At 52.2% G+C, this 24,071-nt stretch overlaps 1 protein-coding gene across 2 annotated transcripts in view; it reads left to right on the forward strand.

Annotated features, from left to right (window-relative positions):
* The window catches only part of LOC132394426 (collagen alpha-6(IV) chain-like), a 177,402-nt gene that overhangs the window by 77,691 nt on the left and 75,640 nt on the right, over positions 1–24,071 (forward strand). For both annotated transcript variants that reach the window (XM_059970563.1, XM_059970564.1), the window contains exons 5-13: positions 6,952–7,086; positions 7,707–7,751; positions 8,321–8,437; positions 11,315–11,383; positions 12,934–12,969; positions 13,821–13,883; positions 13,992–14,027; positions 16,073–16,114; positions 22,457–22,546. In XM_059970563.1, the coding sequence (XP_059826546.1) occupies positions 6,952–7,086; positions 7,707–7,751; positions 8,321–8,437; positions 11,315–11,383; positions 12,934–12,969; positions 13,821–13,883; positions 13,992–14,027; positions 16,073–16,114; positions 22,457–22,546 (633 nt within the window). The remainder of the gene's footprint in view (positions 1–6,951; positions 7,087–7,706; positions 7,752–8,320; positions 8,438–11,314; positions 11,384–12,933; positions 12,970–13,820; positions 13,884–13,991; positions 14,028–16,072; positions 16,115–22,456; positions 22,547–24,071) is intronic.

The following is a 24,071-nucleotide window of genomic DNA, read 5'->3' on the forward strand; positions in this document are numbered from 1 at the left end:
GAGAGAGAGGGAGGAGGGGAGAGAGAGGGAGGGGAGAGAGAGGGAGGGGAGAGAGAGGGAGGGGAGAGGGGGGGAGAGAGAGAGGGGATAGAGAGAGAGGGGGTAGAGAGAGAGGGAGGGGAGAGAGGGAGGAGGAGAGAGGGAGGGGAGAGAGGGGGAGGGGGAGAGAGAGGGAGGGAGAGAGAGGGAGGGGAGAGAGAGGGAGGGGGGAGAGAGAGGAGGAGGGGAGAGAGGGAGGGGAGAGGGAGGAGGGGAGAGAGAGGGGGAGGGGAGGGGGAGAGAGGGAGGGGGAGAGAGAGGGAGGGGGAGAGAGGGGAGGGAGGAGAGGGGGGGGAGAGAGAGGGAGGGAGAGAGAGTGGGAGGAGGAGAGAGAGGAGGAGGGGAGGGAGAGGGAGGGAGGAGGGGAGAGAGGGGGAGGGGAGAGAGAGGGGGAGGGGAGGTGAGGGGGAGAGAGAGGGAGGGGGAGTGGAGGGAGGGTGGGTGAGAGGGGAGGGGGAGAGAGGGAGGGAGGAGGAGAGAGAGAGAGGGAGGGGAGGGAGAGGGAGAGAGTGCACAGGAGGTGTGGTCCTGGTGACATGAACAACACACACAAGGTGCTGGAGCAACTCAACACATCAGAGAGGAATAATCAGTCTACATTTCAGGCAGAGACCCTTCATCGGGACTTTAGGGGAAGAAGCAAGAATGAGAGGGGAGGGGAGGGGGAGAAGTACAAGCTGACAGATGATGGGTGAAGCTAGGTGAGGGGGAAGGAGGGTGGGTGGGGGAGTGGAGAGGAAGTAAGAAGCTGAGAGGTGAGTGGTAGACATTAGGCCAAGGTAGAGAGTTACAGTGTGCTGACTGCCCTCTGGACCACAACCCTCTACCTCTACTCAATAACTGCCCCCATTGCCATGTACTCCCCACACCCATCCCCACCCCCCAGGCCGCCTGGTGGTGATTACTCATCCAGCTGTGGCCCACCTCTCTACCTGGTGCCTTCTGAACTCATCTGAAAGCCTCCTCCAACTTCCACCCCTTGAAGCATCCCACTGACCACAGACCTGGGGATGTGTCCCAACACAAAACAAAGCAGTTGTGGACAGTTAGGAGCAAGGTTGTGCTCATTTAATGCAGTCCTGGTCCCCTCGCTCCTCACGTCCACCTATCTACAGGAACCTTTCACCCCTTTGTTAAGGATTCATCTTCCAGTTTCCAATAAGCATCTCTGCCTTCACCACCCTTGGAGAGAATCGTTTCTAGAGATTTCTAGACCCTTGGAGAGAATCATTTCTAGAGATTTCTAGACCCTTGGAGAGAATCATTTCTAGAGATTTCTGGACCCTTGGAGAGAATCGTTTCTAGAGATTTCTGGACCCTTGGAGAGAATCGTTTCTAGAGATTTCTGGACCCTTGGAGAGAATCGTTTCTAGAGATTTCTAGACCCTTGGAGAGAATCGTTTCTAGAGATTTCTGGACCCTTGGAGAGAATCGTTTCTAGAGATCTCTGGACCCTTGGAGAGAATCGTTTCTAGAGATTTCTGGACCCTTGGAGAGAATCGTTTCTAGAGATTTCTAGACCCTTGGAGAGAATCGTTTCTAGAGATTTCTGGACCCTTGGAGAGAATCGTTTCTAGAGATTTCTGGACCCTTGGAGAGAATCGTTTCTAGAGATCTCTGGACCCTTGGAGAGAATCGTTTCTAGAGATTTCTGGACCCTTGGAGAGAATCGTTTCTAGAGATTTCTAGACCCTTGGAGAGAATCGTTTCTAGAGATTTCTGGACCCTTGGAGAGAATCGTTTCTAGAGATTTCTGGACCCTTGGAGAGAATCGTTTCTAGAGATTTCTAGACCCTTGGAGAGAATCGTTTCTAGAGATGTCTGGACCCTTGGAGAGAATCGTTTCTAGAGATGTCTGGACCCTTGGAGAGAATCGTTTCTAGAGATTTCTAGACCCTTGGAGAGAATCGTTTCTAGAGATTTCTGGACCCTTGGAGAGAATCGTTTCTAGAGATTTCTGGACCCTTGGAGAGAATCGTTTCTAGAGATTTCTGGACCCTTGGAGAGAATCGTTTCTAGAGATTTCTGGACCCTTGGAGAGAATCGTTTCTAGAGATTTCTAGACCCTTGGAGAGAATCGTTTCTAGAGATTTCTGGACCCTTGGAGAGAATCGTTTCTAGAGATTTGTGGACTCTTTGACAGGAGGGAATTTGCATAATCTCTCCCATAAATGGATGACATTTTAAACAGAGGCTGAACCATTCCCTGCATCCACACTGTGGAGACCCTTTCATGTTCCAGTCAAATTCCCTCTCCCTATGCAGTGGATTCAAACCCTCTCCAACCTTGCCACGCATTGGCCTAGCGCACGTTCTCTGACACACTACACCTGAATGGGGAGGAGTGACATCCTCACAGGGATGGCCACTGGTGCTACCCGACAGGGTCTCATCTCGTAAGGGAGGGTAGGTGGGGGCATCTCCATTCACCAGGAAGAAGTACATGGAGAGAAGGGATATCAGGGAGTGTGAAGCTGATATCTGAAGCCGTGTTGACACCAACCTGGAGCTGTGTTGTGTCTTTTGAAGAACATTAAGGTGGATAAGTCTCCAGGGCTGATGCGATCTATCTCAGATTACTGGGATCTTTTGGAAAGATCTTCGCAGTCTCTTTAGCCACAAATGAGTTCCCAGAGGACTGAAGAACAGCCAGCTTGTCCTCTTTTTATGGAGGGCAAGAGAGAAACCAGGAGATTACAGGGCAGTGAGCCTTTCATCAGTAGTAGGGAAATTATTAAAGAAGGTTCTTAGCAATAGGATCTACTCTCATCCAGAAACATTTAGACTTGTAAGGTAAAGTCAACATGGGTTTGTGCAGGGGAGGCCCCGTCATACAAAGCTGGTTCAGGAGGTGATGAAGATGATAGATGATGACAGTAAAGCAGTTGACAATGTCTGATCCAAAAGGCACATGGTATCATGGAGCCCTGGCAGACGGATGAATTGGTAAATTGGCTTGGCTGTGGGAGACACGGGTGATATTCTGACTGAAGCTCCACAACCGGTGGCATTGCTCGATGATCAGTGCCGGGACCTCGATTGTCTGTGATGTGCATAAATGACTTGGATGAAAATGGAGGTGGGCCGTTTGGTGAGTTCGCAGATGACGTGAAAATGGGAGGAATTGTGGGCGGTGAGGAAAACTGGCAAAGGATTCCGCAGGACTTTTTCCGGGGAGAAGAGGGGAAGGCAGACAAGGTAAAGAGATGGTGGGGGGGGGGGGAGGTGGAAAGAAAAGGGGAAGCGGGGAGAGTAAAGGAGGTGGTAAGTGTGGAGAAGAGAAGGGGGAGGGAGAAAGGGACACTAGAGTGTAGAATGGAATGATTAGGGTTAGAGTTAACCCCTGGAATTGGCTGGTTCCAGGGAACAGTGACAGGAGGGGTACCAGGAATTCTCTAAGAATGCAAGGGTACTTTGCTGAAATTACCCTGTGCAGCTGCTGAGCTTTTAATAGCTCACAGATGTTTGCAGCTGAACACCGCAGATGTTCTGGTCGGTGGGAGGTTTCACCAGAGTACGTTCTCCCTTCCTCCCCGTCACCACGGTAGGGCACAGGCAGCCAGAGCCTCTGCTTCCTGCTGGCAATTCCATGGGAACAGCTGGCGATGGGTGGAGATCCCAGGACCGGTGGAGGGTTGGACTCACTGTGGGAGGGACGGTACTGATGGAGGATCACTCTGCAGGGGGGGTTAGTACGGAGGGAAGGCCACACAGTGGAGAGGGATCTTACTGAGGGAGCATTGGACTGTCGGGGTTCCCTCAGTACTGCAACAATCTCTGAACCTGTGGTTTCAGAGGTATGGGCACTCCCCAGGATCACCCCACTGGAGCTAGTCCACAGCCCCGGACATCACAGTGGAAGAGTGGGGTCTGTGGCCTTGACGAGTCCCTCTGGGTGAGTGAGATTCCATGTTCATTCATGGCCTCAACCTGCCACCTAGAGGAATTTCCAGTAACTGCACCTTCCCTCAATTCCACTGTCAGAACCGCACAATGCAAACAAATAGGACAGTTCGGCCCAGATTTTCCTCTTACACCTCCAAGCCATTCCTGTCCACCTATGTGTCAAAATGTCTATTAAACCTCAATAATAAACCTGATTCCGAATCTCCACTTCTTCTGGCAGCTCATTTCATGTCACTACCAACTTCTGTGAGAAAAACTAGACCCCCAGCTCACTTTTAAATCCATCTGCTTTTAAAACCTTTGCTCTCTAATTTTAGTCATGCCTATTCTGGGAAAAACACTGTGATCACTCACCTTGTCTACGCCCCTTTATAAAGTCACTCCTCAGTCTCCTCCACTCGAGGAAAAGCAGTCTACGTTAATGTAGGCCCAGCTTCTCCAGTCTCCCCTCACAACCCAACCCCTCCGGTCCCGGTCAAATTATTGTGAACTTGTTCTGCACCCTCTCCAGCTTAACGACATTCCCCTGTCCAACCAGAACGGCACACAAAACTTCAAGTGCGGTCTCTCTAACACCCTCTAATTCCTCTCAACAAGCCAGTTCTGTACCTGGATTCCGTATGCTAACCTCCCAGGCTAGCCTGCCATGCGGGGCCTTGTCAAAGGCCTTGCTAATGTCCGTGATGTCTGCTGCTCTTTCCCCATCGATCAGGTTCTCTGGTCTCTGCTTCTAAAACTGTAATCAAGTTCGTAAGACATGATTTCCACAGTATACAGCCATGCTGTCTTTCCCAATCAGTCCTTTCCCCTTTCCTTTTTTTTTGTAATTTATTTTTTATTGAAGTTCATCATCAGACAAACATTTCCATAAGATGTATTTCAGACATTGTACATATATATCATATAATCATATATATCACAAAATATCCACAAAGGATTTATCTGGGGTATACACTTATAGTAAAGAGTGGAAAGAAAAAACAAGCAAAAGGGAAGAACTATGTACAAGTAGGGAGTGATCTTTTTTTTACAACAAATTCGTTGATTTGTGAGAATATCAAAAACTATTGGAGGGGGATACACAATGCCCTTCAAGACATCTTTAAATGTGAAATACCCTTAGAGAGTAAGACCATATATTTTGGATATATACCTCAAGAAAGAGATAAATATTTAATGAATATACTGTTGGTAGCTGGTAAAAAGACTCTTACTAGGAAATGGTTATCACAGGAGAGCCCAACTTTAAATGCATGGATGGAAATTACAATGGACATTTACAAAATGGAGAAGGTAACAGTATCTGTTAATCCTTTCTCCTTTCCAAGTGCATCAGACCTTCACACATAGGAGTGGAATGAGGATATTGGAGTCTGCTCCACCATCCATTCATAGCTGATTTATTATCCCTCTCAACCCCATTCTCCTGCCTTCTCCCTGTAAATTACTAATCAAGAACCTATCTACCTCCACTTTAATAAATAGACCCAATGACTCGGCCTCCACTTTAATATGTGGCAATGAATCCCACAGATTCACCAGTCTCTGGTTAAAGAAATTCCTCCTCATCCCGGTTCTAAAGGGACATCCTCGTATTCCGAGGCTGTGCTGTCTGGTCCTGGATTTCTGCACGATAGGAAACAACTTCTCCATGTCCACTCTCTCCTGGCCTTTCAATATTTGATAGGTTTCATTGAGATCCCTCCTCATTCTTCTGTTTCTTAGAATCCTGTCCTAGTAACTTCCCAGCACTGAAGTTAGGCTCACTGGGCTGTCGTGTCTGCCCTGTCCTCACAACTCTACCTAGATAAAGGCCCAACCCTCCAGTCTTTGCATACCTTGTTAATGGTAATACAAACACCTCTGCCGGGGCCCAGCAATTCCTCCCCCAGTTTCCCCACACAGGCCGGGATTTATCCACCTTAATGCGCCTTAATGCTGCCCACAATCCTATTGTAATGTGGATATGTTCCTGGGTCTCACTGACTATTCCCGTTACTTCTTGAACCTCCATAACCTTCTCCATGGTAATCACAGATTAACCTCTGCTGCACACGCATCTCCTCCATGCAGGAGATCTCAGACTGTCTCCCCCACCCCCTCTCTTGCTATTTCCCTCCTGACTCTCCTCTTATTCCCCTCTCCCTCCCTCACCTCATACCTCTCTCTCTCTCTCCTCCCTCCATTCCCTCCCCGTGTCAAGAATGGAAACATAGAAAAATACAGCACAATGCAGGCCCCTCGGCCCACAAAGTTGTGCCGAACATGTCCCTACCTTAGAAATTACTGGGCTTACCATAGCCCTCTATTTTTCTAAGCTCCATGTACCTATCCAAAAGTCTTTTAAAAGACCCTGTCGTATCCGCCTCCACCATCATTGCTGGCAGCCCATTCCACGCACTCAACACACTCTTCATAAAAAATTTACCCCTGGCATCTCCTCTGTACTTACTCCCCAGCACCTTAAACCCGTGCCCTCTTGTGGCAACCATTTCAGCCCTGGGAAAAAACCTCTGACTATCCACACGATCAATGTCTCTCATCATCTTGTACACCTCTATCAGGTCACCTCTCATCCTCTGTTACTCCAAGGAGAAAAGGCCAAGTTCACTCAATCTATTCTCATAAGGCATGCTCCCCAATCCAGGCAACATCCTTGTAAACCTCCTCTGCACCCTTTCTATGGTTTCCACATCCTTCCTGTAGTGAGGCAACCAGAACTGAGCACAGTACTCCAAGTGGGGTCTGACCAGGGTCCTATATAGCTGCAACATTACCTCTCGGTTCCTAAATTCAATTCCACGGTTGATGAAGGCCAATACACCATACTCCTTCTTAACCACTCTGGAAGTGAGGCTGTATTGGGAGTGAGATTGTCCCTGGCGTGGACCTGTTGGGAACGAGACTGCATCATCAGTGAGTCTATAATGTTGACCTGACTGAGACCCACTCGTGCCAATGCCAAAAGATGTGACCATCAAACATCCCACTGTTGTATCTTCCCAGGGCCGACCAGGATCACCGGGGCAGAGAGGCCCCCAGGGACCCCAAGGACCCCGCGGCCGACAGGGAGAGGCTGGACACAAGGGAACGAAAGGGGACCGGGGTGAGGAGGGGTTTCCAGGACCACCTGGAGACAAGGTGAGTGAGAAGTACCTGACCAGCACATGGGAGCCTCGGCAAAATCGCAGTGACGTCGAAGTGTGGGTCGTACTCTCACGGGCGGGGAGGGGGGCACGTTCCTACAGGGGATGGGATATCTGGGGAAGGAGAGGGTGCTGCCCAGAAATAAAACTTTGAACGTGGATCATTAATTCGTGATGTCTCGCCCACCAGCTTCAAGAGCAGTTGTTAGCCTACAGCCATCAGGCCTCTGAGTGGTCAGGGTGACATTTATCTGCAGGGTGCCCAATGGTGTTGAAGCACCTCTGTGTTACCCCTGTGTTCTTTCCCCACAGCTACCTGGGTGTGAACATACCCCCTGAACACTAGCAGGCAGTCAGCCCAGGTGGACCCATCTCGGGACATCCTCGTCCCTCCCCGCTGGGTGCCTTGTGATGCCTCGGACACTAATCAGCATGGTTGTGATGCCCTCCGGGTGACTGATGCTCCCCCTCGTGGAATCTCCAGCCTCGGTGGTGGGGGTGGGGGGTGGTGTTCACAAACGGGCAGTGGAATTCCCTGGAGCAGCGATAACAGAGGGTGCTCTAACTCACTCACTCACTCAAGCTAATTATTGTTTTTTTTTAAAACCAAACCAGGGACCAATGGGGGTGCCTGGATTTGCCGGGAATGACGGAATTCCGGTGAGTCACTGGTCCACGGATTGACGGTGCGGCGAGGGCCGGAGGAGGGGGTGGTGGGAGGCCGGGGTATTCTGTGGAGGTTCAAGGGGGAGAGAGGAGGGAAGCAGGGTCCAAGAATGGTGGGTGTGGGTTGAGGGTTATGAGGCAGGGTCACAGAATCCAGGGTGGGTTGTAGTAGAAAGCCTACAGCCCTCCCCACACCAGGATGGGAGTGGATGATCCCCCCCACCCCCCGTCCTAACCCCAAAGCTGGGGGCCACTTGCCTGGTTTCTGCTGCTGGACCCCAGGGGAGGGTGAGCGGGGTCAGTAGGAGGGAGGGAGAGTGGGGGTGAGGGGCGTGAAGCAGGGGGAGCGAAGGGGTGGGGGATGGGGAGGGAGGGAGAGTGAGGGTGTGGGAGAGAATGATGGGGAGGATGTGAGGGTGGTAGGGTGAAGGTGAGGAGGGAGGGGAGAGTGAGGGAGGATGGTGGGTAAGGGAGTTTGAGGGAGGGGAAGGAAGTGTCTATTGGTAAGTGGGACCTGGAATGTCTGTCACTGTGTGACTCTGCCGATGCCTCCTGTGTTAAAGGGTCACCCCGGGCAGCCGGGGCCAAGAGGACCTGCTGGACTAGATGGCTGCAATGGGACCAGGGGAGACATGGGCAGACAAGGAATACCGGGCATACCAGCTCTGCCTGGACTACCTGTAAGTACTCCTCACCTGCGGAGGGTAGAAACGTTGCCAGGCAACCACACAAGCTGGGAAATGCCATTCAGTCTATCGTCCCTGTGAAACAGGCTACAACTCCCTGCCCACTAACCTGCGCCCACCCTGCCTTCTGTCAGGACTCCCGGCTGCTCTCCCACTTCCAGTGTCGATGATCACCAGAGCCTCTACCCCCTCTGGAGGAGAATCTTCACAGATGCTGCGCAGACAGCGTGACATTTTGACAGTGGTCACAGGGAGTTGGGGGCACAGCCCGGCATGTCACGGACGTCAGATTCGGCGATACTTCCTGCTGCCTCAGAAAAGCAGCCAACATAATCACAGATCCCCCCCCCGCCCCCACACCCAGACATTCTCTCTTCCCCGCCTCTCCCACTGGGCAGAATATAACAAAGTCCGAAAGCACGTACTCAAGGAATGCTTCTACCCGGTTGTCATAACGAGCAGCTCCTTGTACTATAAAACAGACAGCTCACAGTCCACCTCGTTATAGCCTTGCATTTCATTGTCTGTCAGCCTGTACTTCCTCTGTAACTGCGTTCGGTTAGTGCTTCACTTCGTTCTGCCTCAGGTCACTGAGCCATGACTCCAAGTGTTTGGACAGTATGCAGGTTCTTCACATATTATTATATGTGACAATAATATACCCATTTACCAGTTTAATTTACCAATGTCTCGACCACACTCTCTCCAGTGACGAGACTTTCTTTCTGAACCGCAGCTCTGTGTGTGGAGTCTCTCATCTCACACACTCCTCCTGAATGGAGCAGGGGCAGGGATCCCCCTGCTCTGAGACCTCCACCCCGCAGGGCCCCCTCCCAATATTTCGAAGGCTGCAGCATACCTAGACGTAAGATGAGTTGTTGTTCTTCAGTCTTGTATTGGGTGTTGATGTAGCCGATGCCACAGTGGAGTGATCAGAGTGGGACGGGGAATTTAGTGACATGAAGCTCAGGGGCAGCCCTGCTGACAGAATCCAAGTGCTCTGGACAGCAATTACCCAATCTGTGTCTGGTCTGTCCAGTCATGTGATCTGCTGCCTTTCCCATTGGCCATCTGATGATCTTGACCTATCACCTCCTTCGGCCGACCTCTCCCCTACCCTTCCTATCACTGAAAGCTACAGTTCTCTCTTTCCCATTTCTGATGAACGATCTCGGAATCACTGACTTTCCCTGGGCACATCTCTTCCGTTTCCCTGCTGTCTCTCCACAACTCTGTCAGTTCCTTCTAATCCACGGGCTCATCGAGCCTGCTTTCACCAGCCATGTCCCTCCTCCCCACCCTCATCCTCTGGCGGTGCATTTCCAGAAAACCTTCAGCATCTCCCCTTCACCTTGTGTCTGTCTCTGGCACAGTGCGCTACTCATATTGTACGAGAGGCGACTGCCCAGAGCTGTACGAGGTGATGGGAGGTCCTGATCGAGCAGACAGTTCGAGACTTTACCCCAGGACGGAAATGGCTAATACGAATTGGCCATAATTTTGTGGCAATTTCTTGGAAGGAAGTATAGGGGAGTGTTGGAGGTACTTTTGTTTTTAACCGTGAGAGTGGTGTGCACCTGGAATGTGGTGCCAGGGTAGTGGTCGAGTCTGATACATTACAGACAGTTAGACAAGCTTTTGGATGATAGAAAAATGGAGGGCTGTTCAGGTCACATTGCTTTCAGAGTAGGTTAAAAGCTCGGCACAACATTGTGGGTCAACTGGAGAGTGTACCTCGTGAATAGGTTGAGTGAACTCGGCCTTTTCTCCTTGGAGCGACGGAGGGTGAGAGGTGACCTGATAGAGGTGTATAAGATGATGAGAGGCATTGATCGTGTGGGTAGTCAGAGGCTTTTTCCCAGGGCTGAAATGGCTAGCATGATGGGGCCATAGTTTTAAGGTGCTTGGAGGTAGGTATGGGGGGGCGGGGGGATGTCAGGGGTAAGTTTTTCACCTAGAGAGTTGTGGGTGAGTGGAATGCACTGCTGGCGATGGTGATAGAGCTGCATACAATAGGATCTTTTAGCAGACTCTGAGGTACATAGAGCTTATTAAAATAGAGAGCTAAAAGGTAGGGTAATTCTAGGCAGTTTCTAGAGTAGGTTACATGGTCGGCACAACATCGAGGGCTGAAGGGCCTGTAATATGCTTAGATTTCTATGTTCTGTGTTCTAAATCCAGCTAATTAAAGAAGGGAATTTAATTCAAATCAAAGAAAAGTTTATGAAGATGATCACATCAGGTGGTTATGTTGGCCTATGTGGGAGTGTGAAGGGTGATGGGATGGGAAGGGTCAGTAGAGTGGGAGATGATGATGGAGAAGGAGGGATGATGGGATGAGGGAGGAGAGGGGAGAGTGATGAGATGAGGATGGAGAGGGCTGGGAGGTGGGACGAGGAAGGAGAGGGGTGGGTGGTGGGAGGAGCGAGGAGAGGAGTGGGAGGTGGCACAGAAGTGTAAGATGTAGGGGATGAGGGAGAGGAGTAATGAGGGTGATGGATGGGGTTTGAAGGATGTGAAGCGTAGGAATGAGGGTGAAATGCAATGGGATGAGGGTGTGGGGTGTGGGGATGAGGAAGGAGTGGTGAGGGATGTGGTGGGATGAGAGTGTGAGGTGTGGGGGTGTAGGAGTGTGGATTCACTCTGAACACAATAGGGGAACAAGTTCTGCAGAGTGTACGCAAGATCTGTGGACCCACTACAGCACTTGGCACTACAGGAGAAGGAGGAATGCCATCAGGAATTGTGGATTCTGGGACAGGGATAGTGAATCCCGGGATAGGGGCGTGATGGGTGGTGTGTAGATGAAATGTCCGGAATGCCACAGAGGCAAACGCTGTGAGTTTGATATTGGTGTATGTTGTGTCATAGGGTTCTGACGGAGTGAAAGGACAGAAAGGTGAACCATTCCTCGTTACAATGGATGGGAAAAGCAACAGGGTGAGTGATGGGCATTGGCAGGGAATGGTGGGGAGTGGTGGGGAAGTGTGGAGAGTGATGGGGTCTGGTGAGGTATGGTGGGGAGCAGTGGGAAATGGTGGGGAATGGTGTGGAGTGATGGGGAGTGGTGTGGAGTGATGGGGAGTGGTGTGGAGTGATGGGGAATGGAGAGGAATGGTGGGAGTGATGGGGAATGGGGAGGAATGGTGGGGAGTGATGGGGAATGGGGAGGAATGGTGTGGAGTGATGGGGAATGGGGAGGAATGGTGGGAGTGATGGGGAATGGTGAGGAATGGTGGGTAGTGATGGGGAATGGGGAGGAATGGTGGGAGTGATGGGGAATGGGGAGGAATGGTGGGGAGTGATGGGGAATATGGCGGAATGGTGGGGAGTGATGGGGAATGGTGAGGAATGCTGGGGAGTGATGGGGAATGGTGAGGAACGGTGGGAGTGATGGGGAATGGGAAGGAATGGTGGGAGTGATGGGGAACGGTGGGGAGTGATGGGGAATGGTGAGGAATGGTGGGAGTGATGGGGAATGGTGAGGAATGGTGGGGAGTGATGGGGAATGGGGAGGAATGGTGGGAGTGATGGGGAATGGGAAGGAATGGTGGGAGTGATGGGGAATGGGGAGGAATGGTGGGGAGTGATGGGGAATGGTGGGGAGTGATGGGGAATGTGGAGGAATGGTGGGGAGTGATGGGGAATGTGGAGGAATGGTGGGGAGTGATGGGGAATGGTGAGGAATGGTGGGAAGAGGTGGGGAATGATGGTTCTGATGGAAACCCTGCGGTTCAGAACTCATTCCCCCGCCTTTCCTCAACAGCCAGTCAGATTACCAACACCCAGTTAACCCGGGTTTACAGAATGAAAATGGGTTTAAATTCTATCAAATGCAAGCTTCTCAAACTTTGGGATTTTGAACTATGCAAGAGTTTTAGGCACATAAAAAAATCTGTAAAGCAAAGTCGGTTTAAAATAATGAAATGAAAAGTTTCTAAATATCAACAATTTACTGTAAAGAGCAGTAAACAGTAAAAGACTAAATCAAATCAATATTTGGTGTGACCATCCATTGCCTTGGTACAGTTTTGTGCAGTTTAATAATAAATCAGCTGGTAGGTTGTTCCGAGCATCTTGGAGAACTTGCCACAGTCCTGTCTCAGACTTTGGCTGTCTTGCTTGCTTCTGTCTCTCCAGGTAATCCCAGACATCTCTGATGACGTGGACGTCAGGGCTCTTTGCAGGCCATAACACCTGAAACCACATTTAAAAAATCTAAGACTTTAGCACAGTCCTGTAAGTTTGACAAACATGTCACTAAAGGAGCTAAGCTCTTTATAGCCAAGCTCTGTTAATTGGGTATGTGCCTCCGGTCTGTGCACCAGTCCCACCACTGACCACACCTCCCATCGCTTGTTGCCCCAAGGCTGCCTGTGGTTTGGACAATCACAGTGCGGGCAGATTGCCCCTCCTGACCCTGGCGATTGTCCAGTTGACGGCATGACCCTTGGAAGAGATGCTGCTTGCTAACCTTTTTGTTTCTGCAGGGCCATCCTGGTGCTCCCGGACTCCCTGGTCGGCCGGTGAGTGTTGGGATTTTGGGCTTTTGTTGGGGGAGGGGGTCTGATCAATTGGTGGGTGCTCCCTGTCCCCATCTACATGATCTTCTCAGATGGACCTTCTCTCAACCCAGACCGAACACCCAGCCAGCGAGTAGAGATGATGACATCCTCAGTTATGTCAGACACAGTGAATGGAAGTCCCCTCCCTCGAACACGCCTCCCTCAAACGCCTCCCACCAGCAATGTTCCCCACCAACACACCAATCCACCAAAACCCCTCCCCACCTACACCCTTGCTCAACAACACACCCTCAGATTAAAACTCTTCCCCATCTTACCCAATCCCCCTCCCCAATAACAACCCCTCCCACCCACACACTTCGCACCAACAAACCTCCCCACCAAAACTCTCCCACACCAAAAACCCTTCCCCACCAAGAACACTCCCGCCAATGCCCCTCCCACCAAAAGCCCTTCCCTAACAACAACCCTTCCTGCCAACACCCTCCCACCAACGCTCCTCCCCAGGAAAACCCCTTCCACCAACATTCCTCCCTGCCAACACGCCTCCCCAGCAACCCCCTCCCTATTAACATTCCTCCCTACTGACCCCCTCCCTCCCCACTGAATCCTCCCTTCCTCCCCACTAACACCCCTCCCTTCTCACTAAACTCTCTCTCCCACCTACTCCCCTCCCTCCCTACCAAATCTCCCCTCAGTGGGAGCCCCACTGACCACACTGGGGAGTGTCCTGCTGCTTAAGGGACAGTTGAGTGGAGCCGGATGCAAGCTGCTGTGGGATCCTGCTGTGTACAAGAGATGCCTGTGAAGTCTGATCTCCATGTAAATGCTCGACTTTGCTTCCCTTCCAGGGTGATGAAGGAGCCCCCGGCCAGCCTGGTTACAGAGGTGCCCGCGGATATACCGGGCTAAGGGTACGTGGCGGGTTTGGGATGGTTCTGTTCCCTGAATACTGAGACTCCAGTGGTTTGCCGGGGTATGTCCCGTGACTGTCTGCTCACTCTCTGCATCTTTGTCCACAGGGACCTCCTGGGCCTACAGGGGCTCGAGGACCAAAGGTAAGGCCATCAATCCCGTCATTGTCTCTAGAGGTAACCCCCTCCTCCCACCATCTCCCCTACCACACAATATCAGTCCATCTGCTCACTTCTCCAGCTGCTGAGATCTTCCCATTCCCAATAACATCCTCCAGCAAACTCTTCCTCCATATACTCTTCTCCCCGTAACTTCTCCCTCCTAACCTCTCCCTTCTTATCCTTTCCCCAACCTCTCCCCCAGATTCTCATTCCCTATCCTCTCCCCCTAACTTTTCCCTCCTTACCCTCTCCCTCCCTAACCTCTCCAACCCCGTCCTTCCTTGGCCCGAGTTAGCATCACCCTCCTGGTTCCCCAGGCAGGTAATGTGGTCAGGTCGGGGAAGGGAGTGAATCTCCACGAGTGAACGGTCTGTCCCGCGGGGACCATTCGCCCTGTCTCTGGGGCAGAGGGAACGGTTTCTGTCTTCCTGCAGAGGCCCCAGATTCCCGCAGACAGGCCCCAGTCGTCCCCCCGCTGTCTTTGACACCATTCGTCCTGCCATTCAAGTGATTCTCCCTTCACCCTCAGGAGTGGATTAGTGTAATATTTACAAGACCATAAGATATAGGAGCAGAATTAGGCCATTTGGCCCATCGAGTCTGCTCCACCATTCAGTCATGACTGATCCTTTTTTGCCCTGATCAGCCCACTCCCCAACCTTCTCTTTGTAATCTTTGATGTCATAACTAATCAAGAATCGATCAAGCTCTGCCTCAACTACACCCACAGGCCTCCACAGCTGCCTGTGGTAATGAATTCCACAAATTCACCGCATCCCTGTTTTAAATTGACGCCCCTCTATCCTGAGGCTGTGCCTCTTGTCCTAGACTCTCCCATCATGGAAAATATCCTTTCCACATCTACCATGTCTAGGCCTTTCAAATTCGAAAGCTTTCAATGAGATCCCCCCTCACCCTTCTGAATTCCAGTGAGTACAGACCCAGAGCCATCGACCGTTCCTCGTATGATAACCCTTTCATTCCCAGAATCATCCTTATGAACTTCCACTGGAGTCTCTCCAATGCCAGCACATCTTTTCTTAGATAAGGAGGGCAAAACTGTTCACAATACTCGAGGCGAGGCCTCACCAGTGTCTTATAAAGCCTCAGCATCACATCCTTGCTCTCGTACTCTGGACCTCTTGAAATAAATACTAACATGGCATTTGCTTTCCTCACTGCTGACTCAACCTGCAAGTTAATTTTTAGGGTGTTCTGCGCAAGTCCATCTGCATCTCAGATTCCTGGATTTTCTCTCCATTTAGAAAACAGTCTGCACATTTATTTCTACTACCAAAGTGCAGGACCATGCATTTTCCACCATTGTATTTCATTTGCCACTCTCTTGCTCGTTCTCATAATCTCCCTTGCCTCATTCGACTTTGCAACCTCTGCACTCTGCGTCAGTGTGTCTGGAGCCTAAATTCCTCCGCCCCACCTCCCACTCCCCCCAGTCGGAGGCTTCTCTCTGGGTACTGGGTGACTGGGAGCCCAGGCCAGGCCTGGGTGGTCAGAGAGATGGGAGCCTCTCCACACATCCCCCCCCCGCCCCCGCCGGCTCTCATTCCTCACACCTCTGTCACTACAGTGGAGGCTTGCAGTGAGTGGTCTGTTGGAAAAAGTTTTAGAAAAAGACTAGCTTTATTTGCACATGTGCATTGTGAAGTGAGTCATTTGCCTCAATGACCAACACAGCCCGGGGATGTGCTGGGGGCAGCCCACAGGTGTCAGCGCGCTTCCGGCACCCGTAAGTGTTCGGAACGTGGGAGCAGACCAAAACACCCAGTGGAGACCCACGCGGTCATCGGGAGAACGTAGGCAGAGTAAACCCGCATCGGTGATCACTGAAGCGTTATGCCAGCCATTGGCTGGTGGAACAGGGAGTTCCTTTGGTGCACCGCACGTCACTCAGACCGATCATCGAAATGTACTGGGATCTCTCTGTGCGCACATTAGATGCGGCGTTCCAGCAGCGCTTCATTTGGGTGGCTGTGACGTTAATGCTGTTTCTGCTGGTGGTTCCACAGGGAAACGACGCACTCGGCTTGAAGGGGCCAAAGGGGGACAAGGTGAGTGTGGACTGGCAAACAGGGACGTGGTCTCCCACGGCCATCACTCTGCTCAATGCAGACCTTCACCCATTCGATCCTGCACACCCTTCGCCGACGGTTGGACCAGGAGAGTTGGGTGGAAATAGCCAGAGGCTGGAGACGGGGAGGAGGTGGGGGAGTGGAATGTAGAGCAGCAGAGAGAGGGAGAGCAGGGTCAAGAGTGAGGGGTCAGAGAGAGGGAACGATCAGAGAGTGAGGGGTCGGAGAGAGGGAACGATCAGAGAGTGAGGGGTCGGAGAGAGGGAATGATCAGAGAGTGAGGGGTCGGAGAGAGGGAACGATCAGAGAGTGAGGGGTCGGAGAGAGGGAACGATCAGAGAGTGAGGGGTCGGAGAGAGGGAACGATCAGAGAGTGAGGGGTCTGAGAGAGGGAACGATCAGAGAGTGAGGGGTCAGAGAGAGGGAACGATCAGAGAGTGAGGGGTCGGAGAGAGGGAACGATCAGAGAGTGAGGGGGTAGTGAGAGGGAATGATCAGAGTGAGGGGTCGGAGAGAGGGAATGATCAGAGAGTGAGGGGTCAGAGAGGGAACGATCAGAGAGTGAGGGGTCGGAGAGAGGGAACGATCAGAGAGTGAGGGGTCAGAGAGAGGGAACGATCAGAGAGTGAGGGGTCGGAGAGAGGGAGAGCAGGGTCAAGAGTGAGGGGTCAGAGAGAGGGAACGATCAGAGAGTGAGGGGTCAGAGAGAGGGAGAGCAGGGTCAAGAGTGAGGGGTCAGAGAGAGGGAGAGCAGGGTCAAGAGTGAGGGGTCAGAGAGAGGGAACGATCAGAGAGTGAGGGGTCAGAGAGAGGGAGAGCAGGGTCAAGAGTGAAGGGTCAGAGAGAGGGAGAGCAGGGTCAAGAGTGAGGGGTCAGAGAGAGGGAATGATCAGAGAGTGAGGGGTCAGAGAGGGAACGATCAGAGAGTGAGGGGTCGGAGAGAGGGAACGATCAGAGAGTGAGGGGTCAGAGAGAGGGAACGATCAGAGAGTGAGGGGTCGGAGAGAGGGAGAGCAGGGTCAAGAGTGAGGGGTCAGAGAGAGGGAGAGCAGGGTCAAGAGTGAGGGGTCAGAGAGAGGGAACGATCAGAGAGTGAGGGGTCAGAGAGAGGGAGAGCAGGGTCAAGAGTGAGGGGTCAGAGAGAGGGAGAGCAGGGTCAAGAGTGAGGGGTCAGAGAGAGGGAACGATCAGAGAGTGAGGGGTCAGAGAGAGGGAGAGCAGGGTCAAGAGTGAAGGGTCAGAGAGAGGGAGAGCAGGGTCAAGAGTGAGGGGTCAGAGAGAGGGAACGATCAGAGAGTGAGGGGTCGGAGAGAGGGAACGATCAGAGAGGGGTCAGAGAGAGGGAATGATCAGAGAGTGAGGGGTCAGAGAGAGGGAGAGCAGGGTCAAGAGTGAGGGGTCAGAGAGAGGGAACGATCAGAGAGTGAGGGGTCGGAGAGAGGGAACGATCAGAGAGTGAGGGGTCAGAGAGAGGGAATGATCAGAGAGTGAGGGGTCAGAGAGAGGGAGAGCAGGGTCAAGAGTGAGGGGTCAGAGAGAGGGAACGATCAGAGAGTGAGGGGTCGGAGAGAGGGAACGATCAGAGAGTGAGGGGTCGGAGAGAGGGAACGATCAGAGAGTGAGGGGGTCAGAGAGAGGGAGAGCAGGGTCAAGAGTGAGGGGTCAGAGAGAGGGAGAGCAGGGTCAAGAGTGAGGGGTCAGAGAGAGGGAACGATCAGAGAGTGAGGGGTCGGAGAGAGGGAACGATCAGAGAGTGAGGGGTCGGAGAGAGGGAACGATCAGAGAGTGAGGGGGTAGTGAGAGGGAATGATCAGAGTGAGGGGTCGGAGAGAGGGAATGATCAGAGAGTGAGGGGTCGGAGAGAGGGAATGATCAGAGAGTGAGGGGTCGGAGAGAGGGAACGATCAGAGAGTGAGGGGGTAGCGAGGGGGAATGAATGGAGAATGAGGGGTCAGAGAGAGGGAACAATCAGAGAGTGAGGGGGTAGTGAGAGGGAATGATCAGAGAGTGAGGGGTCAAAGAGAGGGAATGAACGGAGAGTGAGGGGGTGAAGAGAGGGAATGATCAGAGACTGAGGGGTTGGAAAGAGGGAACGATCAGAGAGTGAGGGGGTAGCGAGGGGGAATGAACGGAGAATGAGGGGTCGGAGAGAGGGAATGATCAGACAGTGAGGGGTCGGAGAGAGGGAACAATCAGAGAGTGAGGGGTCGGAGAGAGGGAATGATCAGACAGTGAGGGGTCGGAGAGAGGGAACGATCAGAGAGTGAGGGGTCGGAGAGAGGGAACGATCAGAGAGTGAGGGGTCAGAGAGAGGGAATGATCAGACAGTGAGGGGTTGGAGAGAGGGAACGATCAGAGGAGGGGGTGAAGAGAGGGAATGAACAGAGAGTGAGGGGTCAGAGAGGGAATGAACAGAGAGTGAGGGGTCAGAGAGGGAATGAACAGAGAGTGAGGGGTCGGAGAGAGGGAACGATCAGAGAGTGAGGGGGGTCAGAGAGGGAATGAACAGAGAGTGAGGGGGTAGTGAGAGGGAATGAACAGAGAGTGAGGGGGTAGTGAGAGGGAATGAACACAGAGTGAGGGGGTAGTGAGAGGGAATGAACGGAGAGTGAGGGGTTGGAAAGAGGGAACGATCAGAGAGTGAGGGGGTGAAGAGAGGGAATGAACAGAGAGTGAGGGGTCAGAGAGAGGGAATGATCAGAGAGTGAGGGGTCGGAGAGAGGGAACGATCAGAGAGTGAGGGGGTAGTGAGAGGGAACGATCAGAGAGTGAGGGGTCGGAGAGAGGGAACGATCAGAGAGTGAGGGGTCGGAGAGAGGGAACGATCAGAGAGTGAGGGGTCGGAGAGAGGGAATGAACAGAGAGTGAGGGGTCAGAGAGGGAATGAACAGAGAGTGAGGGGTCGGAGAGAGGGAATGAACAGAGAGTGAGGGGTCAGAGAGGGAATGAACAGAGAGTGAGGGGTCGGAGAGAGGGAATGAACAGAGAGTGAGGGGGTGAAGAGAGGGAATGATCAGAATGAGGGGTCGGAGAGAGGGAACGATCAGAGAGTGAGGGGTCGGAGAGAGGGAATGAACAGAGAGTGAGGGGTCAGAGAGGGAATGAACAGAGAGTGAGGAGTCAGAGAGAGGGAATGATCAGAGAGTGAGGGGTCGGAGAGAGGGAACGATCAGAGAGTGAGGGGGTAGTGAGAGGGAACGATCAGAGAGTGAGGGGTCGGAGAGAGGGAACGATCAGAGAGTGAGGGGTCGGAGAGAGGGAACGATCAGAGAGTGAGGGGTCGGAGAGAGGGAATGAACAGAGAGTGAGGGGTCAGAGAGGGAATGAACAGAGAGTGAGGGGTCGGAGAGAGGGAATGAACAGAGAGTGAGGGGTCGGAGAGAGGGAACGATCAGAGAGTGAGGGGTCAGAGAGAGGGAATGAACAGAGAGTGAGGGGTCGGAGAGAGGGAATGAACAGAGAGTGAGGGGGTGAAGAGAGGGAATGATCAGAATGAGGGGTCGGAGAGAGGGAACGATCAGAGAGTGAGGGGTCGGAGAGAGGGAATGAACAGAGAGTGAGGGGTCAGAGAGGGAATGAACAGAGAGTGAGGGGGTAGTGAGAGGGAACGATCAGAGAGTGAGGGGTCAGAGAGGGAATGAACACAGAGTGAGGGGGTAGTGAGAGAGAATGAACAGAGAGTGAGGGGGTAGTGAGAGGGAATGAACAGAGAGTGAGGGGGTAGTGAGAGGGAATGAACACAGAGTGAGGGGGTAGTGAGAGAGAATGAACGGAGAGTGAGGGGTTGGAAAGAGGGAACGATCAGAGAGTGAGGGGTCGGAGAGAGGGGAACGATCAGAGAGTGAGGGGGGAGCGAGGGGGAATGAATGGAGAATGAGGGGTCAGAGAGAGGGAACAATCAGAAAGTGAGGGGGTAGTGAGAGGGAATGAACACAGAGTGAGGGGGTAGTGAGAGAGAATGAACGGAGAGTGAGGGGGTAGTGAGAGGGAATGAACACAGAGTGAGGGGGTAGTGAGAGGGAATGAACACAGAGTGAGGGGGTAGTGAGAGAGAATGAACGGAGAGTGAGGGGTTGGAAAGAGGGAACGATCAGAGAGTGAGGGGTCAGAGAGAGGGAATGATCAGAGAGTGAGGGGTCAGAGAGAGGGAGAGCAGGGTCAAGAGTGAGGGGTCAGAGAGAGGGAACGATCAGAGAGTGAGGGGTCGGAGAGAGGGAACGATCAGAGAGTGAGGGGTCGGAGAGAGGGAATGATCAGAGAGTGAGGGGTCAGAGAGAGGGAACGATCAGAGAGTGAGGGGTCAGAGAGAGGGAATGATCAGAGAGTGAGGGGTCAGAGAGAGGGAGAGCAGGGTCAAGAGTGAGGGGTCAGAGAGAGGGAACGATCAGAGAGTGAGGGGTCGGAGAGAGGGAACGATCAGAGAGTGAGGGGTCAGAGAGAGGGAATGATCAGAGAGTGAGGGGTCAGAGAGAGGGAGAGCAGGGTCAAGAGTGAGGGGTCAGAGAGAGGGAACGATCAGAGAGTGAGGGGTCGGAGAGAGGGAACGATCAGAGAGTGAGGGGTCGGAGAGAGGGAACGATCAGAGAGTGAGGGGGTAGTGAGAGGGAATGATCAGAGTGAGGGGTCAGAGAGAGGGAATGATCAGAGAGTGAGGGGTCAGAGAGAGGGAACGATCAGAGAGTGAGGGGTCGGAGAGAGGGAACGATCAGAGTGAGGGGTCGGAGAGAGGGGAACGATCAGAGAGTGAGGGGTCAGAGAGAGGGAACGATCAGAGAGTGAGGGGTCGTTGAGAGGGAATGATCAGAGTGAGGGGTCGGAGAGAGGGAATGATCAGAGAGTGAGGGGTCAAAGAGAGGGAATGAACGGAGAGTGAGGGGGTAGCGAGGGGGAATGAATGGAGAATGAGGGGTCAGAGAGAGGGAACAATCAGAGAGTGAGGGGGTAGTGAGAGGGAATGATCAGAGAGTGAGGGGTCAAAGAGAGGGAATGAACGGAGAGTGAGGGGGTGAAGAGAGGGAATGATCAGAGTGAGGGGTTGGAAAGAGGGAACGATCAGAGAGTGAGGGGTCAGAGAGAGGGAACGATCAGAGAGTGAGGGGGTAGCGAGGGGGAATGAACGGAGAATGAGGGGTCGGAGAGAGGGAACGATCAGAGTGAGGGGTCGGAGAGAGGGAACGATCAGAGAGTGAGGGGTCAGAGAGAGGGAACGATCAGAGAATGAGGGGTCAGAGAGAGGGAACGATCAGAGAGTGAGGGGGTGAAGAGAGGGAATGAACAGAGAGTGAGGGGTCGGAGAGAGGGAACGATCAGAGAGTGAGGGGGTGAAGAGAGGGAATGAACAGAGAGTGAGGGGGTAGTGAGAGGGAATGAACACAGAGTGAGGGGGTAGTGAGAGGGAATGATCAGAGAGTGAGGGGTCAGAGAGAGGGAACGATCAGAGAGTGAGGGGTCGGAGAGAGGGAATGAACAGAGAGTGAGGGGTCAGAGAGAGGGAACGATCAGAGAGTGAGGGGTCAGAGAGAGGGAATGATCAGAGAGTGAGGGGTCAGAGAGAGGGAACGATCAGAGAGTGAGGGGTCAGAGAGAGGGAATGATCAGAGAGTGAGGGGTCAGAGAGGGAATGAACAGAGAGTGAGGGGTCAGAGAGGGAACGATCAGAGAGTGAGGGGGTAGTGAGAGGGAATGAACAGAGAGTGAGGGGTCAGAGAGGGAATGAACAGAGAGTGAGGGGGTAGTGAGAGGGAATGAACAGAGAGTGAGGGGTCAGAGAGGGAATGAACAGAGAGTGAGGGGGTAGTGAGAGGGAATGGTCAGAGAGAGGGAATAATCAGAGTGAGGGGTCGGAGAGAGGGAATGAAATCGAGTACGACATGAGGTCTCAGTTCACTGAGAAATGTTTGCCCATCTCTCTCATTCTGATTTCTTCCCCTCTTTCTTTCTCTTCGTATCTGTTTTTCTTTCTCCTTGTATTTCTCTCTTTCTGTATCCCAATTTCTCTGTACCTCTCTCTCTGTTTCTCTCTCAGTTGATACCCTCACCAACTCCATTTCTTTGTCTCTCTCTCTCTCCCCTGCTTAATCACGTCTTTCTCTTTCTCTCTCCACCCCTCCTTCTCGCCATCCCTCTCCTTTATTCTCTCTCTCACACTCAGACTGCCCCACTCAGTTAGGACGGACCCTGGATTTTGCGTAGCAAACACATTCTGGGGTTATTTGATATCGGAAGTCCAGGCAGACACTCCTGGGAGGCAGTGAGTGCGGAGACTGGGTTTTGGGATTCTGACCTCTATGTCATGCTCTTGGTTTCCATCTTTGGCCACAGGGTGATCCAGGACTTCCGGGAGACCCTGGACCCCGGGCAACCTCAAAAACTCCGGGAATTATTTACTTGAAAGGAAACGCCGGAGAAAAGGTAAGCTCACTACCTGGGAGCTATCGCCTGGGTCACGCGGCCAGGGGTGGTGAAAGCGTGATAGTGGGAATGGGGGAGCCTCAGCCAACCTATCTGCCAAGCCTAGTGATCTGCATCCTTGGCAACTGAGGGAGGGGCAGTATTGAGGGGAGCGTTACACTGCTGTTTTTACCGGTCCTCAGGCCCCCCAGTGAGGGGTATGAGGCACACACCTGCTGAGCAGCAGAGATTCCCCTCCTCTTGCCTTTCCCTGGTGGAAGTGGTATCACTAGATTCTGGAATGGTTTCAGAAGACAGGAAAGTCGCAGGTGTCGCTCCACTCTTCAGGAAGGGAGGGAGGGAGGGAGGCAAAAGAGAGAATATGATAGGCCTGTTTGCCTGACTTCTATGGTTGGCAAAATGTTTGAGTTTATTATTGAGGATGAGGTTTCAGGGTACTTGGAGGCACACGATAAAATAGGTTGAAGTCAGTGTGGCCCCCTTAAGGGGAAATCTTGCCTGGCAAATCATTTGGAATTCTTTGAGGAAACAGCAGACAGGATAGGCAGAGGAGAGTCAGTGTGTGTTCTTCACTGGTCTTTTCAGAAGGCCTTTGACAAGGTGCTGCACAGGAGGCTGCTAGACAAGGTAGGAGTCCCTGGCATTTCAGGGAAGATACTAGCATGAAGTAGAAGACTGCCAAGCGACAAAGAGTGGGAGGAAAAGGCTCCTTTTCTGGTTGGCTGCCGGTGAATAGTGGTGTTCTGCAGGGGTCGGTGTTGGGACCACCTCTTTTGAAATTGTACTGTATGTTAATGATCTGGGTGACAAAATTGGTGGTTTTGTGTCCAAGTTTGCAGATGATCCAAAGTTGGGTGGAAGGAAGCAGTAAGTCTGAAGGAGGACTTGGGCAGGTTATGAGAATGGGCAGATGGAATACAATGTAGGCATTTCATTAGAAGGAGTAAAGGCTTAGACTACTTTTTCCAGCAGGGAGGAAATTCAGAAGCTGGAGGTGCAAAAGGACTTGTGAGACCCAGTGCAGGATTCCCTGAAGTTTAACTTGCAGGTTGAGTCGTGAGTAAGGAAGGCAAATGGAATGTTGGAGTCCGTTTCAAGATGTAACCACTGGTGGTATTTCAGAGTGGAAATTGCTATTACCAGGGGCATAATTTTAATCTGATTGGAGGAAGGTGTACAGCAGGATGTCAGAGGTAATATTTTTGACACAGAGAGTGGTAGGCATGTGGAAAGGCAGATACATTAGGGGCATTTGAGAAAGATAGGCTCAAGGATGATAGCAATACGCAGTGCTACGTAGAAGGGAAGGGTTAGATTGGTCTTACAGTAGGTTAAAAGGTGGGCTGCACTGTTCTATTTTCTATATATTTGTTGCTCCTGCAATCTGGCTCTGATGTACTGTGTAAAATTGGTTCACCTATGGGCACTTGCTGTAACGTTTCTTACCCATACGTCATCTGACACCCGGGGTGGATCCCATGGTATTGTCTCCTGTCGTCATGGTAACACAGGCAAATTCATTAGT

The sequence above is a fragment of the Hypanus sabinus genome, chromosome 5, assembly GCF_030144855.1.
Source record: "Hypanus sabinus isolate sHypSab1 chromosome 5, sHypSab1.hap1, whole genome shotgun sequence".
In the NCBI taxonomy this organism is placed as follows: Eukaryota; Metazoa; Chordata; class Chondrichthyes; order Myliobatiformes; family Dasyatidae; genus Hypanus; species Hypanus sabinus.